Genomic DNA, 15,786 nt, shown 5'->3' with positions numbered 1-15,786 from the left:
TCTGCAGTTGTTCGTTTTTGAATTACAACAAAATAAGGAAATCGCTACATGAGAAAACGAGTGAATATCCAATGTTGTAAAAATTTGAATTTCAAACGATCATAAAAATTTAATTTGACTTTCTTATAGATATTTTTTGTTTGATAAAGGTAGATAATCTTATAAGGAATCTTGTATTACATTTTCATATCTTAGATTTAAAAATAAAAATTTTTATGAATTTCTAACTTGAAATAATTTGCAAATTTTCGTGATTTTTCCATATTTTGTCATTTTTTGAACTTTAAATGCTTATAAAAAAAAACTGTGGCTAACGATTTTTAATAATTTTCATCTGCCTTTTAAACAATATACTAGGAGCCTTCTATTAAATTTTCAAGCTTTTTTATCCAACAAATACAATTTTATTGATATTTTTAGAAAAAAAACTAAAAAAAATGGAAAATGAAAATGTCTGTAAAGAGTTCAAAATAAATCAAAATATTTTGAAAATGTTATGGTGTATAGAAAATGCTAAGATAAACATTCAGTCAAAATTTCATGTATCTACGGTCATTTTTTTTAAAGTTACACCAAAAACCAAATTCAATTTTGTGAAAAATCGATTTTGCGTAAAAATTCCCGTTTTTCCTTAATTTTTCTTTTGTTTTTCCCGGTGCTTTTGAAAACTACTGGGAAATTTAAATTTTGACCTCCTCAATGCACCAACGATATTCACTTTCTGATCGAACAAGATACTGAAGTTGAAAATCGTAGCATTATTTCGACTACTTATCATGTAAACAGACACAAAAAAAATAAAAAAAAAAAATAAATTTATTTTTCTATATTAATCTAAGAATTTTATAATCTAAAATATTTTTAATTGACTGCATAGTAATAGATCATTTGAATATATTGAATTCAAACAGTGGCGGATCCAGGGGGAGGGCGAAGGGGACATTTGCCAATCTCCGCGAGTTTTCCTTTGTTTTACACTGTGTTTAGCCAATTTTGGAAATTTTTGTAATTTTAACCCCCCCCCCCCCCCCCTCCAAAATTAAGCCTTGGATCCGCCACTGAATTCAAAGAATAAAACAAAGTGTATTTTTTTAGAACAATTTAGGTATCGTGTTTTTATGATTTATTTTAAGTACTCAAGACATTTTTTTTTGAGTTCTTTAGAGCTACAAGACTCTTACTTTGTTTATAAACGATCCGATTGTGAAAGTTTTGATTCGGGTATTTCCAGTCCCACGCGAGTGTAGTTTATCTAGTATTCTCTCGTCTTCGGAGTCTCCCCTGCCAAGTACGAATACACGAGTGGACGGGGAAAAATTCACTTTGGACGTCGGCCATAAAAACCGTAACATTAATTACCACTACCGCGACGTTTTCAAGAAGGAGCCGGTTAGGGTCGAGGGGCACGGTATATCGTTGGAGTATAGCGGGTGATCTGGGGGGAGGGGGGGGTTAACCAGCCCATTAATGCGACAATACAACGTCCTATGCTCGTTTCCGGGCCAACCAGTACACATAATACGGAAATCGTGTGAGTATAACGTGCACATTATTGTAACCATTCTGTATGGCCACGAGGAGTGATATACGACCTTTATATTATAGCCCTTGTATAACCCAGCAGCTCAATGGCCACGGACCGTGCGAGTCGAATCCGATGTAACGTCTCCCGAAGAAAACCGTCGGCCGTGCTCGCGCAATTAACGACAACCGCAGTCCGCAGCTGCAATATGTCGACACTTCGACACCGTTTCTTAGTTTACACTTTTTCAGTTTATATCTATGCCAATGACCCGAGGAGGGTATGAATTCTGGAGAACACGAGAAAAAAGAAAAACTTCTCCGACTGCTGCTGCAACTACTGGGAATGGACTTCCAAACGAAAGAGTATGCTTCGCAGCCGACGGATCATCTACTTTGAATAATAACAATAGAATGTACTTAATATGTACATTTTAAATAGAGCTCGAGTTTTGTGTACAACTGATTTTTTTTCATCGGTCTAAAACGAAACTATACCAGCTATAAATTCGATTCACAATACGCGTAGAATAAAATACGTGACATTTTCTTTTGTATTTTTTTTATGCTAATTTTTGGTTTTCACTTCAAGTTTTTGTTTTTCGATTATTTTGGTAATTAATAAATATTTATTTTTACGAAATCAAAGCTCATTTCAAAATTTGAAAGTGGATATTTATTTTTATTACAGTTAAACTGCCGTCCATAAAAGATGTTGAAGTAAGTGGGTACCTACCTATTCGCTTTTGTTATATTGTTGAAATTCAAAAACATACAACCGTAAAAACTTGAATTTTTCACCAAATATTTATAGAAGTATTTCATACGGGATGTAAACGCTCATTGATAACACTCAATATCATTGCGTAGAGCCCTGCAATTTGAATTCTGTTTTCTAGTTGGTTTTTATGACATATATATACATATATATAGGTACACATTTTTATGATCTTTTTCAACTTTTAAATTAGTCTTACGTATGCGAAATACAACTTTTTTTCTTAAATGGCAAACACCTATTTTAACCACTTACCATTTTTGCCTAATTGTTTAATGAATTTTGGTAGCTTAACCAAAAATGTCTAACCTAACCTAACCTAACCAAAAATTTCTAAATCTAAAATTGACCGAATTTACAGCAAATCAATAAAAAAGGTGGGAAAGTGGGTGTCGCTCTGCTGTACAGTAGGTTATAAGTGGGTCACTGTAATGGATGGTGTTATATTTGAATTAAATGATATAATATCATTGTATAAGAAAAACTTTTCTGAGCGAAGACGGTCGGCAGCCTATGATAATATTATTAAGTATATTTGATGATATTATTGTGAAAAAAGTAATTTATACATAACCTATTTACGTTGAACCTTGTTTTGAATGTTCAATCCTTAGCTATCAAACATTTTATACATTTTAAACTACAAAATAATTATTAAATTTTAAATTTGATACATTTTGTCAAAAATCGAACTTTAAATGTTCATAAAAATAAAAATCGTGCCTATGTATTTTTAATATTTTTAACCTGCTTTTGTAAAAATATATCAGGAGCCTTGTATTACATTTTCACGATTTTCTGCCCAACAAATAAAACTGTATTAATATTTATATGAAAAAAACTAAAAAAATCGAACAAAATACTGAAGTTGAAAATCGAAGCATTATTTCGACTGTCTATCGTAATTACAACAAAAAAATTTTAAAAAAAATAGTAAAACCCACATTATTGTAAAATCAATACATTCATCGTTCTGTTCAGAATCTAAAACTTCAAAATGAATGCAATTTTCAGTTTTTTTACTGTAACTTTGAAAAGTATTCAAGGATTGTTTAGGCTTGACATTTTTACCCCTATTTATTTATTTGATATTTAGGTGATACATAAATAAGTATGTTGTTTATACTTTATTTCGTTATATTTAATGGATCTAACCTATTGGAATTTATTAATAATTAATATCAAATTAAATCTTATTTAAATTATAAGTTTATTTAGTTATGAGTTAATTTAACATATAAATTGTTCAAATTGTTGTTCGTCATGAACAAAACATGATTCAGCGCGCCGCGTAAATTCTTTACTTGTTTTAGCTGTAATTTGTTCTTCAGTCATATGCTGCTGTTATTTTAGCTTTTAAATTTTTAAGATTTATAGGAGGGTCGGCATATACTGTTGTTTTTAAGTGAACACCATAAAAAAAAAAATTGTGGAGTAAGATTCGGTGATTATGATGGCCACTCAATTGGTGTGTAAGTTCCAAGCCATCGATTTTGAAACTGTACATTTAAATAGTCACAACTATGTGAGGATTGTGAGTTGACGCACCGTCGTATTTAAAAATAATATTTTCTTAGTGCTAAAGGAATATCATCAAGCATTATTGGTAATTAATTTAATAAAAAATAATAATATTGACAACTATTGAGTGTTCCATCGTAAAAAAAATGAACCAAGCAATTAACTACCAATTAAACCACACGTTTGTTCCCCAAAGAGTTTGGGTATTGGTTTCAAATGTATAAATTTCGATATATGTTTATTGATAATTTTTGATTACCTAATTTATTGACATTGAAAATTTTGGATTTTTTTCTTTTGAAAAAATTGAAAATTGAATACACGGTTCATTATAATTCATAAGTTTATAATATTGGAATTTAAAAAATAGAGTTCGTGAAAAATTGAATATTGTTTTGCTGTTAAAAATGCATACAATTTTTTATATTCATACCTAAAGTATGAACAATTACTCAACAAAAACATACTCAACAATTTAGGAAAAAAAGAAGTTTAGAACGGTGGTAACACTTCGACACTGTTTCTTTATATAGTTTATCTGTATACAGCACACGTAGGTTGAATTTTGAAAAACACGAAAAATAAACTTCTACAGAGTTAAACGACAGCTGCAGGGACTCGATTACCAAACGAATGATTATTATGCTTCGTAGTAGAAGTGTCGTCCACATAGAATAATTTACTTTTGGAGCAGTCCTCGTTCTGTTCAGAAAAATTGTTAACAAATTTCAGAAACACGGACAGGACACGGTCACCGGATGATAGGAATCCGTTTTAATGTTTAGCGGTGACAGCGCATGCGTATTCGGTTCACAAGCGTTGGTTCTTACTGTCTCACTCCGGTCCGAACGAGTCTTTCAGTAGTAATAGTTTTGCTGTCCGCTAAATCGTATTTAATGCGATTCGTATAATAATGTAATATGTTTAATTTTGTAACAGTTATATAATACTGGCTGTAAATGTATCATTGAATATTAATTAATTTATCATAAGTTCATTAAAATATTTTCAAATTTTAGATGTTAATATAATTTGGAATTATATATGAATACATATATTATACACAATATATATGTGTATGTATTTTTTGACAAGTGCTTTTAAAAAAACCTTAATGTAGTTACGAGTTATTGTTTAGACTAGGTTTTGGATAAAATTAATTAGAAGCTTAATTTATTCCTGTTTCAATGCATTATTATTATTGTTATTATAATTTTTTTTTTATTGATATTAAGCATCGGAAACTATGACCATTAGAATTTTGTAGGGGGGTTAAGATTGGTTAAGGAACACGTGTATGCGGGGCGAGGATATTCATCTCTAAAAGCTCAGGTGGTTCTCATCCCGGAACTGGTGACGTCAGCTGATGTTTGACCTCAGAACACGTTAGTGACTGAGACCAACCACCGAGCCACACCAGGCCTTAGAGAATACATTATAAAATTGTGATTTTTATTAGGTAGATTTATAGAAGGATTTAAAAAGCAAGAAACCTGTTTTGAATACAAATATTAAAATCTCAGCACTAATAATAAATGTACACAATACCTAATTATTGTTTATTTTCTCGAAGAAATTGATATTTTCTAGTTTCATTAAATTCGGCTTCTTGTTTTTAATTTTAACTTAAGTTAAAGTTTACTAAGTGTAAGTAGATTGATGAATAAAAATCAAATTATTTGTTGATAAAATATTGTAAAGTCAATAGTTTTACTTTGATATTCAGTATCAAAAAAGGATTTGACACCATTAAAAATTACCATAATTAATTACTTTTCTAAAACTTGTCGGTAAAATAATAATCAAACTAAAGTTATAATTATTATTCTTTACAAAATGTACTGTTAGACTTTAAAACTACTTAAAATCGGCTATAACATTTATTCATTGTTAATATTGATCGAATTTGACAAAAAAAAAAAATGTAAAATATGGGTGTATGGTATATAATATATATATATTTTTTTGACACTTATAATTAAATTAATTTTTATTAATTTAATATTCATTAATTAAAGTTTAAGTATATATTTAAAGGCTTGAATTACGATTTTTTTTTTTCATATACAGAGTGATTTATCACGTCAGTTATTTAATGACGAGGTAATTTAAACTCTATTATCCAACAATTCTCTTTTATATAAAATGTAAAAAAGAATCTTTGTCGTAGGTATTTGGAATAAGTACAGATTAATTTATTGAACTTCAATAATTTTTTGAGGGACGTAGATATTTTAGTAACTAAGTAAAATGTGCAGGTTTATACATTTTCTGCAAAATCTATGATTGCAAATTGCATTTTTAATAGATACCTACTTGATAAAAATATAAATTTTAGAATAATCCTATAAACATGCTATACTAGCGTAGACTTTATTTATTAAAAATTGAAGGTCTTTCAGTCAAATTCAATCGTTTAATATTTATTTAAATAGGGCAAAATTTAGTAAAGGACCTTTGTATTCCACAATAATTATTAATTGATAATTTAAAAACAAAGATCTCGGCGTACTAAAAATTAAAACTGAGTATAAAACAATAACTTTAATTATTTTATATCGTATGATAGTAGTATAATAATCTAGTCATGTAGTCATGTCTAAATACTAAATAGTAGTCTTTTTTTTTAGTGACTTGTGTTTTTAGATTTTTTGAGCAGTATAAATTGGAGTGAAACAACAAATAGTATCAATATTTACGGTGATATATATCATAGCAACGAACGTCCGAGTCAACTGCTGTAAATAAACATATTTTAATAATGATGATTGATAAACATTTAATTTATTTTTAATATAATCAAACTAATTATTCAATAAATTATAATTATGTTAGTTAGATTAATACGTTTACTGGAATTTAATGATTGGGTAGTAGATTAACTTTTATTTTAATGCGGCTGGTGAAGTGAGATAATCGACAAGTGGTTCTAAATTATTAGATTAAATATTGAACTCTAAACTCGTATTAATTGAGTTGCTAAATTAATGTACTTGCATTCAATCTGTAGGTTCATAATATTATGTATATATACATATATATATATAGTAACTCGATGTAAATAGGAGCTTGATTTATATTAATAATTCTAAGCGAAGGGATGATTAACTACGCCACGCGTTATGCGTTTGTGTGATTATAAGTGTCTAACTATATATTTAGCAATACATTTTCTTTTTTTCTCATCATTTAATAATATTAAATTCGTTACTTAAATAACCAAATAATGATAAAAAAAAAAAAATCATTAACATAAGTATGTATAATGTACATATATAAAATAACCTAATAAATTTCTCATCGAGTGTTACTTCTGGGTAGCTACTCCCCTCACGCTTTCAAAGGCAACTGCATAATCCAGCTCATATGCTATTATTGTAACTACTTATTGTAACTTATTTATACTATTACATAAGTATTGTATATTTTCAAATAAATGTTAAAAAAATAAAAAATAAATTTAATAATATTATATAGATTAATATATTTTATGATAAAAACGTTCGTATATAAATGTTTTTCATAGGTAGGCAGTTGTTTTTCAGTTAATTCAATATTTGATGCAACAGTGAAAATTGTTGTGATTAGTTTAATATGTATGTAACATTATAGGTAAATTAATTTACTAATACTTTGTTAAATATTATTTAAAAGTGAATGTTTTCTTGTACCTACACTTATATTTATTTGTGTATGTGCGCATTTTTTAGGCCAATATTTAAAAACGTGATAATTTATTAAATATACGACCTTTCTCAAATTAAAACCAATATTTGAATTAGCATTAATTCATAAATTATCAGGCCTAATATAATATTATAAAAGGTTTGCTAGCTGCACATCTATTCCAATTTTTTACTTTCCATTAATAACATAAGACATTATTCTAATAATTGCTTACTTACATGGCGTTTTATATACATTTAAAGATAGTATTATAAATTATAATTTATAAAAATATTATCACATGACATCGACAATATAAATTAATGTTTATAAGTATATCACCGTTGTGTGATGATATTTTATAATATCTGGTAAGTATGGTAGAAAATAGAAGTTATGGTCCGCAAAATAAATAAAAATTCTAATAAAAAAATAAAAATATTATTGTAACACGGCGTTATAGATAGGCTATTTGGGTACATTATTGTTGCGTGGTCCGATTTCTTGAAAAGTTACTAAGTATGATAAGGTTCCTCCGTATAATTCTTGTGAATTCTGCATATCATTAAAATAATATAATATGATACTATGTCCATGACAAAATCTAAGGTGACTCAAAATGAAATATTGACAATTATTATTGTTTAAGGACAGCATTTTGATTTAAAATTATAATAAATAAATAAATATAACATGCCGTTTATATTTTATAAAATAGTTCTATTGAAATGTACCAAGAAATATCCAACTAATTATTGTAAAATCTACTGCTGACTTTCTGCCTATGTTTAGTAAAATATAAATTGTACGAATACTGTTATAACTGTAGATCAAAATATAATAATAATAATATTTTGAACTTAATAGTAGGTATTACGTAAGTCATTATCTACTTATACAAATATAATTATTTAAAAGTTGGCCATTTTTTTTCATCATGAACCGTATTGAAAGTTTTTCCTTAGTCATAAAGTAAAACTATGAATGTTCACAAACTTTTCTCAGATTAATCTTAAGTAACAACTTGACTTACACAAATTAAGTTTTATAAAATTTTCATTTCAACACTTGGTACTTAGTATTGCACACTTTATTATAGAAATGACTAAGTATTAATAACATTGCAAATCATTTTTAATTGAGCATAAAGAAGATGATTATGTTTATATTCAGTTAATAATTTTTAAATATTAATTGTGAAACAATTTTAATTTATGTTAATAGTGTTATATTATTATTATAATATTATTATATTATAAACTAAATCTTAAATATTTGTTTAAACTATTATCAATGTTTATTATTCTTATGGGCTATTATCTATAATCATTACAAATTTAAGTACAAAAATAAATTCTTTGGATTAAATAAAAAAATGCACATACGATTTTTAACCTGAGATTAAATTGTAGCAACTATTGTCATCTATAGAAATAGTTTTGAATAAAATGTATTTACGAAAATTTGTATACTTCTGATAATTTATTATTGTCAGATAACAATGAAAATATTGATTTAATTATAGTAATATATGGTTTGTAATTTGTTTTATATAAAAAAATATTTCAAGAATGATGTATAATATATAATATATAGCATGTTTAATTTTAAAGATAAAAAATTATATTTTCTACCCAGTGACCTTAAATTGAAATTGGATTTTTGAGAGGAGCTAGGCAATACTGATAAACATATTTTATGGTGATTTAAAATTATTTAGTCCTGTTATTGTATGTATCATGCTCAATCAAACTTGAATATGTTTAAACGGAATACGTATTTTCAACACAAGATTTGGATAGACCAAATTCGGTTTTGAAGTCATTTTTCGGATGTCATTTTGACTATTTAACCATAGCTCTAAAACCAAAATTGACTGAATTACAACGAGCGAAACCACGCGGAAATTTAAAAACGTCAGAAGATATTATGTATTTTACTATTGCTTAGCTCCTCTAAAAAATCCCATTTCAATCCGAGGTCACTGGACAAAAGTATGTGTGCAACCTTTAAAAAGAAACACACTATATAAAGAACTACCTATATGATAGTATATTTATGTGTGTTTTTTACTTTCAGATTAATGGATATTATTACTCGTCACATTTGCTTTTAGTATTTCTGTAGTAAATTTTATTTGTTAAGATAACGTTTTTCTTTGACGAAAATTTGAGACAAAAAGATGATTTCAGAATGTCAATTCAGTGTTGGGTTAAAGTAACTACCTAGATGATCATAAATTTGACGTCAAAGAAAATAGGTGAAGTTGGAAAAAGATTTTTTTTAAAAGCGTATACTGAAAATACCTATTATAATATTAACATGAATAATCCATTAAATATTATTAGTATACATTTTAGTGATGATGATAATGATTATATATTTCACATTTATATAAATACATAAACAATGTTATTTTTTAAATTATGATTGTTGCTTGGATATAATATATTATCATTATATAATATAAACTCTATATTTATTATTTAAACGTAGATACCTAAATATTTTCATTTAGTAATTAGATTGTATTTGTTAATTAATGCGGCGTTATTTTTAAAATTTAGTATATAAATATTATTTAATAGCAATATTATGTTCATAAGATATCAACTAAATATACATTATTATATTAAATGTTCAATACATTTTAATAAATAATTGTTATATTAAAAATGTCAGTAAACAGGTTTTCATAACTACCTGTTTGTTAGCCCAAGTATAGGCAAACCATCTAATAACTCTTGCTTCCAGCTCCTTAGAAACCCTCCGGAAGGCCATGTACTGTTTAACGCCATCCATGCGATTCTGGAACTCTACCCTGGCCACATTCATATTGCTGATCATACTGCCGATATTGCCCACGATGGTAGCAAAAATGAGCACACCGGCAAGGAAATCGGCCACTACGAACACGTGTTCCAATTCGTTTTCCGGCTGCGGTGTCTCTCCTGCAAACCGATGATTATTACCTTAAGTTATTTGCCGAAATACGGTGTTCTTAGCTCATAAAATTCAACCGAGATAGGTTTTTACAAATAGATGTACGTATATATATAAATAGAGAGAGAGAGAGAGAGAGAGAGAGAGAGAGAAATATAACATCGGATTAAAGTGCATAGTAGTACAGTGTTTTAGTTTGGACGAAAACCACACTTTATCCCACTAAAGCGTGAAAGGAAGTGATAAAGCTGTAGGTACGGTTATTTTTCTTGTAGTCCAATAGCCGTTTAACTTTAATCCCCCTCCCATCGATACTCTTATTTGAGTAGGTACACTGGGCCACATTTATGTGGGTTAAAAAAATAAGCGACAACAATCGACCAACGGAATACACTATACACAACAAATCCTTACATCGATTTTATGTAACAAAGCAAACCTCTTTAGACGGTCCACTAGAAACTTGCTGTAGGTTTTGGCGTTTGTTGTTTTTATAAGAAATAAAGGAGCACAAAAGTTAAAATTTAATTAAGCCGGTTACTTTTTCAATGAAATTGTTAGTTTTACTTTGGTATTGATTCTCATTACAGCATAATAATATTATGAAATGTACAAATAACATAAATCATCAAGGAAAAGTTTTAAGTAAATTGATTAGAGAAAATATATGACTTGTAAGGTTTACTATAATATTTTATGTAACTAATAACGATATTAATCAATACTCTATCGATTTAATACTTGAAAATTATTTTCTACCGATATGATTACTGAGATTAAAATACGTTGCTCGCTGGATAAAATATTGCTAATTAATCTAAAAATGGGAATAAAAAATTAGGTAGGTATTTAAACATACTTTTTAATGTACGTATGTCGTATACGGTATACCTATAATTACTATTTATTACTCGGTAAAAAACGTTAATATAAACGATGGTTTTTTCGAACAAAAATTAATCAGTTTTAAAACGAATTTCAAGAAATACATTTGACTTGGGTTGACATACTGTAACTAACCATTATGAAAAAAATATGTGTATGAGTAAAATAATGCTCTGGTAGTAATAAATTATAATCGCAGAGCAGGTAGGTATAGCTTTAACATTATCATAGTTTAATACAACACTATTTAGTTTCAGGCTGGCCCAGCAATTTTCAATGGCCCCAACAGCCCTATACAAACATCAAAAAAAATTTAACCACTATTTAATATATATATCGCTATAAAATTATTTTAGTTTTAATTAAAAAATATTTTAATATATTAAAATAATTTGTTATTATAATAATTATGGGTGTGACGGACCAGTGTTGGTTATATTATATGAATATTTTATATTGATATATTTTGATGTACTGCATTTCTAAAGTGTATCTATGTTAAAAATATCTCAAGTGACAAATTTTTCATCTTTGACGAATTGAATAAGTGTCTTTGGACGGCGCAAGTAAACCGTATAATGAGCACGTCCGTCTGTGGACGAACAGTAGATAAGTAAAATCATTCTTTCATCCGTTTGTGTGGAGTTCGAATAAATAAACGTAATGTAGATGATAAAAGTATTTATTCCGTATACGAAAGGTCGGTGCGTAGTCTGGAAAACGGCAATAGCTTTGCAATATTTTTTGATCGAAAAAAAAAATGTTCTGTTTTTTTTCACCGGTTGCCGGCTGATTATTATCGACCATTTCTGCCAAGCTAAATATTCATGAGGTGCAGTTCTTTTGTATGGCCAATCCCGATATTATATAATAATATTATTATGCACCTAGACACAACTATAGCCTATATGCGTAGTCGGGGTATCGTATTGTGTCACTACCCCAATGGATTTGAGATTGACAATGATCGAAACGTAATATATTACTATAATAACACAGATTATGTAGGTACCTTGATACTCCAAATGCCCATGCATGATTATGTATTAAATTTAAATTACACGTACACAATGTCAACCTTCTTTAAACTTTACGGGTTTAGTACTTAATTTTTGGATACAATAATTATAATATCATTATAATTTTTTAATGAAAATAGGCAATAATATTGTTTAGATTATTACCTACCCAATAAAAATTAGACTGAAATGTATAAATGTATAACTGTTACTGTTATTTTCACTGAATTTATAATTGGATAGCTCAACAATGTAAAATAATGTCTGCATTAAAAACATATTTTCATCCATGAAATAATAATTTATATTATGTGAACAATGAAATTGCGTTAAATGGGCGTAATTCACTCTTTTGTATTTATTTGTATCTAACGGTATGATAAAATCACATGAATTAGAACAGAATACTCAAACAAACAATACTATCATCTACAATAAATAGTAACATGCCTATCCAACGTGTCTTGATTATCAATTTATCACTATACCTACCATTCAAATATAAATAATTGTTACCTATACGGCTATTCCTGTAGTTGATGATTTATCAAAATATTTAGTTACAATTAAACTCTGCTTGATTGTGTCATGAAAAAAAGTCAAATACTTGTTATATTTTACCTATTATTAATAATAATATTACATGATACTCCTCTTATAAATCTTATTATACATTATTTATCCCTTTATCGTTATATAATTGGAGGAAAGCCAATTACACGCAAATTATTTTTAAGATTAGAGCTATGAATTTGGAAATATTTATCAAAATAACTATATCAATTCTAATGTACGTTTATTTTATTCAAATATTTGTTTAATCATAAATGATTTTGTTCCAATATTTACAATCTCTAATTGATCTGGAAAGTGATTTTTTATTCAATTTGTAGGTACTAGAATTGAGTTTATATTATATATTATACTAAATGGTACTAGCTATAATTTGTATAGTAATTTTTATATACTACTCATTTTATACATTATAATATAATGGTATTTTTTAAATGGAGTTTTACGTCTTAAAATATGATAAAAACAAGTATATTGATTATTGTTATATTATTATAAATTATTCGAACATATCATATAATATTATAATATATATACAGTATACACATATATAATTATATATGTATCATATAATATTTTAATATTATACTGTTATACTATAATAGTGCAATTATTTTAGTGCAATTGAATATTGATTAAATATTATTATTACCTATAATATTACAAATACCTACCGTTTTGTACGTTAGTTAAGTTACATTCGTATAATAGATAATAAGACACACAGTGTCAGTAAAAGTTAATTTTAACGTTATTGTACATTTCCCGATGCACAAAGTATAGTTTGTAACCGTCAACCTATTGCAAACTACCAACTAACACGTTAAGACCACACCGTATAATATAAATGATTTTGGTAATTTATTCACATTCTCTACTCCGGTCTCCGATCGACTGGAGTGTTACGACGGGTAATTTCATCGCCATGGGGTGGGATTCGCTAAGCGATCGGATCGGTAAGAAAATATTTGTTACCAGCACAGTATATGTGTTATACCGTACATTATTATTGTTATAATACAACGGTTTCACCGCTGATTATTTCCCGAGCGACATACATTCCGCATTAGCATCGTCGCCGTGGCACGAAGAAAGGTGGAAAATACGGCAATCGAGAAAATCGAGACCACTGTTACGTGGACACGATTTTCCTAGGGCCATTTCGTGTCGGGATGATGAATGACTGTGAATTTGCTCCGCACATCCCACGCCACGCCACATGCAGCACCCTGAGCGTCCTGTCGTGTTAACCGAACGCGCTCGTTTTATTTTTTTCCGTTTCTTGTATCACTCACACACACACACACACACACACACCCACACATACACACACACACATTTCGAAACATATATAGAGTGTGCTAGTGCAGGCATAATGTCTATTAGATTTTTTACAGGGTTCTTCGGCGGTGTTCTGCTCTTATTTTTTGTCCTCCTTTCATTTGTTTTAGCGGGTGCGACAGATGTTCGGGGACAAGATAAAACCGCCGGTTGAATCAGCACGAGCCGAGACGAATTATTAATCTTGCGTAGCTACCGTCAGTCAAACGTCCATCGCTTTGCATTATATATTGTGCACAGCTAGTGTTATAAATTGCTGCAGGGGTTTTTTTCACCGTTTTTCAACCGTGTTTTTGTTTTAGCACGAAAGTGGAGAAACTAAAAATTATTTTCTGACTAAAAGGTTTGTAAAGGTACCCGCCTGCCTATACAACTATGATTTTATATTTAAAAAAACCCTTTTTGCTCATAACTCAAATAATCGTACATACTCTTCATACAAACGTATATAATATATGTGCATATATATATATATATATATATTTTTTTTAAACCTTTTAAACTTTAATGTAGGTAAAGAACATTATACTCAATTTTTGCAAACCCACTTTCCACTTGCTATCTACATTCTCCCCTTATCATTATACCCAGTTGTTATATTAGTTTAAAATATAAAATTTTTTCTATTTTCAACCACCTGGTTTTTTTTTATGCGGCTAATAACATAATAATATTGTATTTTATGTCCGAGCAATCATGCATTTTGTATTTTTCATACCCAAAGACTAATTTATTGTTAATACAAGGTTTTCAATAAAAATAAAAAACAAACATGTTATAAGTTAAAGTTAAAGAACATAGAAAGAAAAAAAAATATATTTTACTATAAGTTAAATAAAAAAAAACTTAGAATAATATGAAAACTATATTTACACTGAAGAAGTCTCGTAATATGTATACTTTTTAATAAACCAACTTCAAATAACTTACATAATATTTTTTTCTGAACTAGAATTTAACTATATATACATATTTATTATAATTTTCTTGGATATTTTACAACCTCACTATTGTTTTCATTTTTATTAGCTTTTTAAAATGTATTAAGATAGTATATTTCAATATTTTATGTATTTTATCAGTTTCAAGTTTCAATTATATACAGTAAATTGTGAAACATTATTAGAAAATTGAAGTTTTATAGTCATTGCATCACCAAGAAAGCATCAAACGTTTTTTTTTCGAACATTTACTTAGAAACAATTTTTGTGTATTCATAATGTACCAATAACTCAGTTTATTATTGAAAAAGACGCAATTATTTAAAATCATAAAAAATCACATGTCTAATAAACAAACAATTACAATAGGAAATATAAACTTTAGAAATTGAAAACATTCAATGATACAAAAAAAAAATGATACGATTTATTATTACTTTATAATTTAGTTTATTTTGATTATTTTAGATAGATATTTGTTTTTCGATATGTACACATGAGGAGAGGAAGAGTTCCAAAAGTTTGATATTGCTATTGCTATGTACTCGATAGTTAATGAAACAAATTAGTGGTATTAAATGTTTTTCTTTTTGTAATT

At 27.9% G+C, this 15,786-nt stretch overlaps 1 protein-coding gene across 4 annotated transcripts in view; it reads right to left on the bottom strand.

Moving 5' to 3' along the window:
* Positions 1-15,786, bottom strand: part of LOC100162601 (cyclic nucleotide-gated cation channel subunit A-like) — a 207,743-nt gene that overhangs the window by 25,501 nt on the left and 166,456 nt on the right. For all 4 annotated transcript variants that reach the window (XR_003839447.1, XM_029489432.1, XM_029489431.1 and 1 more), the window contains one exon: positions 10,190-10,437. Coding sequence is in view for 3 of the 4 variants with exons in the window: in XM_029489432.1 (XP_029345292.1) it covers positions 10,190-10,437 (248 nt within the window). In the remaining variant the exon portion in view is untranslated. The remainder of the gene's footprint in view (positions 1-10,189; positions 10,438-15,786) is intronic.

Source organism: Acyrthosiphon pisum, chromosome A2 (assembly GCF_005508785.2).
Source record: "Acyrthosiphon pisum isolate AL4f chromosome A2, pea_aphid_22Mar2018_4r6ur, whole genome shotgun sequence".
NCBI classification, from domain to species: Eukaryota; Metazoa; Arthropoda; class Insecta; order Hemiptera; family Aphididae; genus Acyrthosiphon; species Acyrthosiphon pisum.
This window is presented reverse-complemented; position numbering and strand designations above follow the sequence as displayed.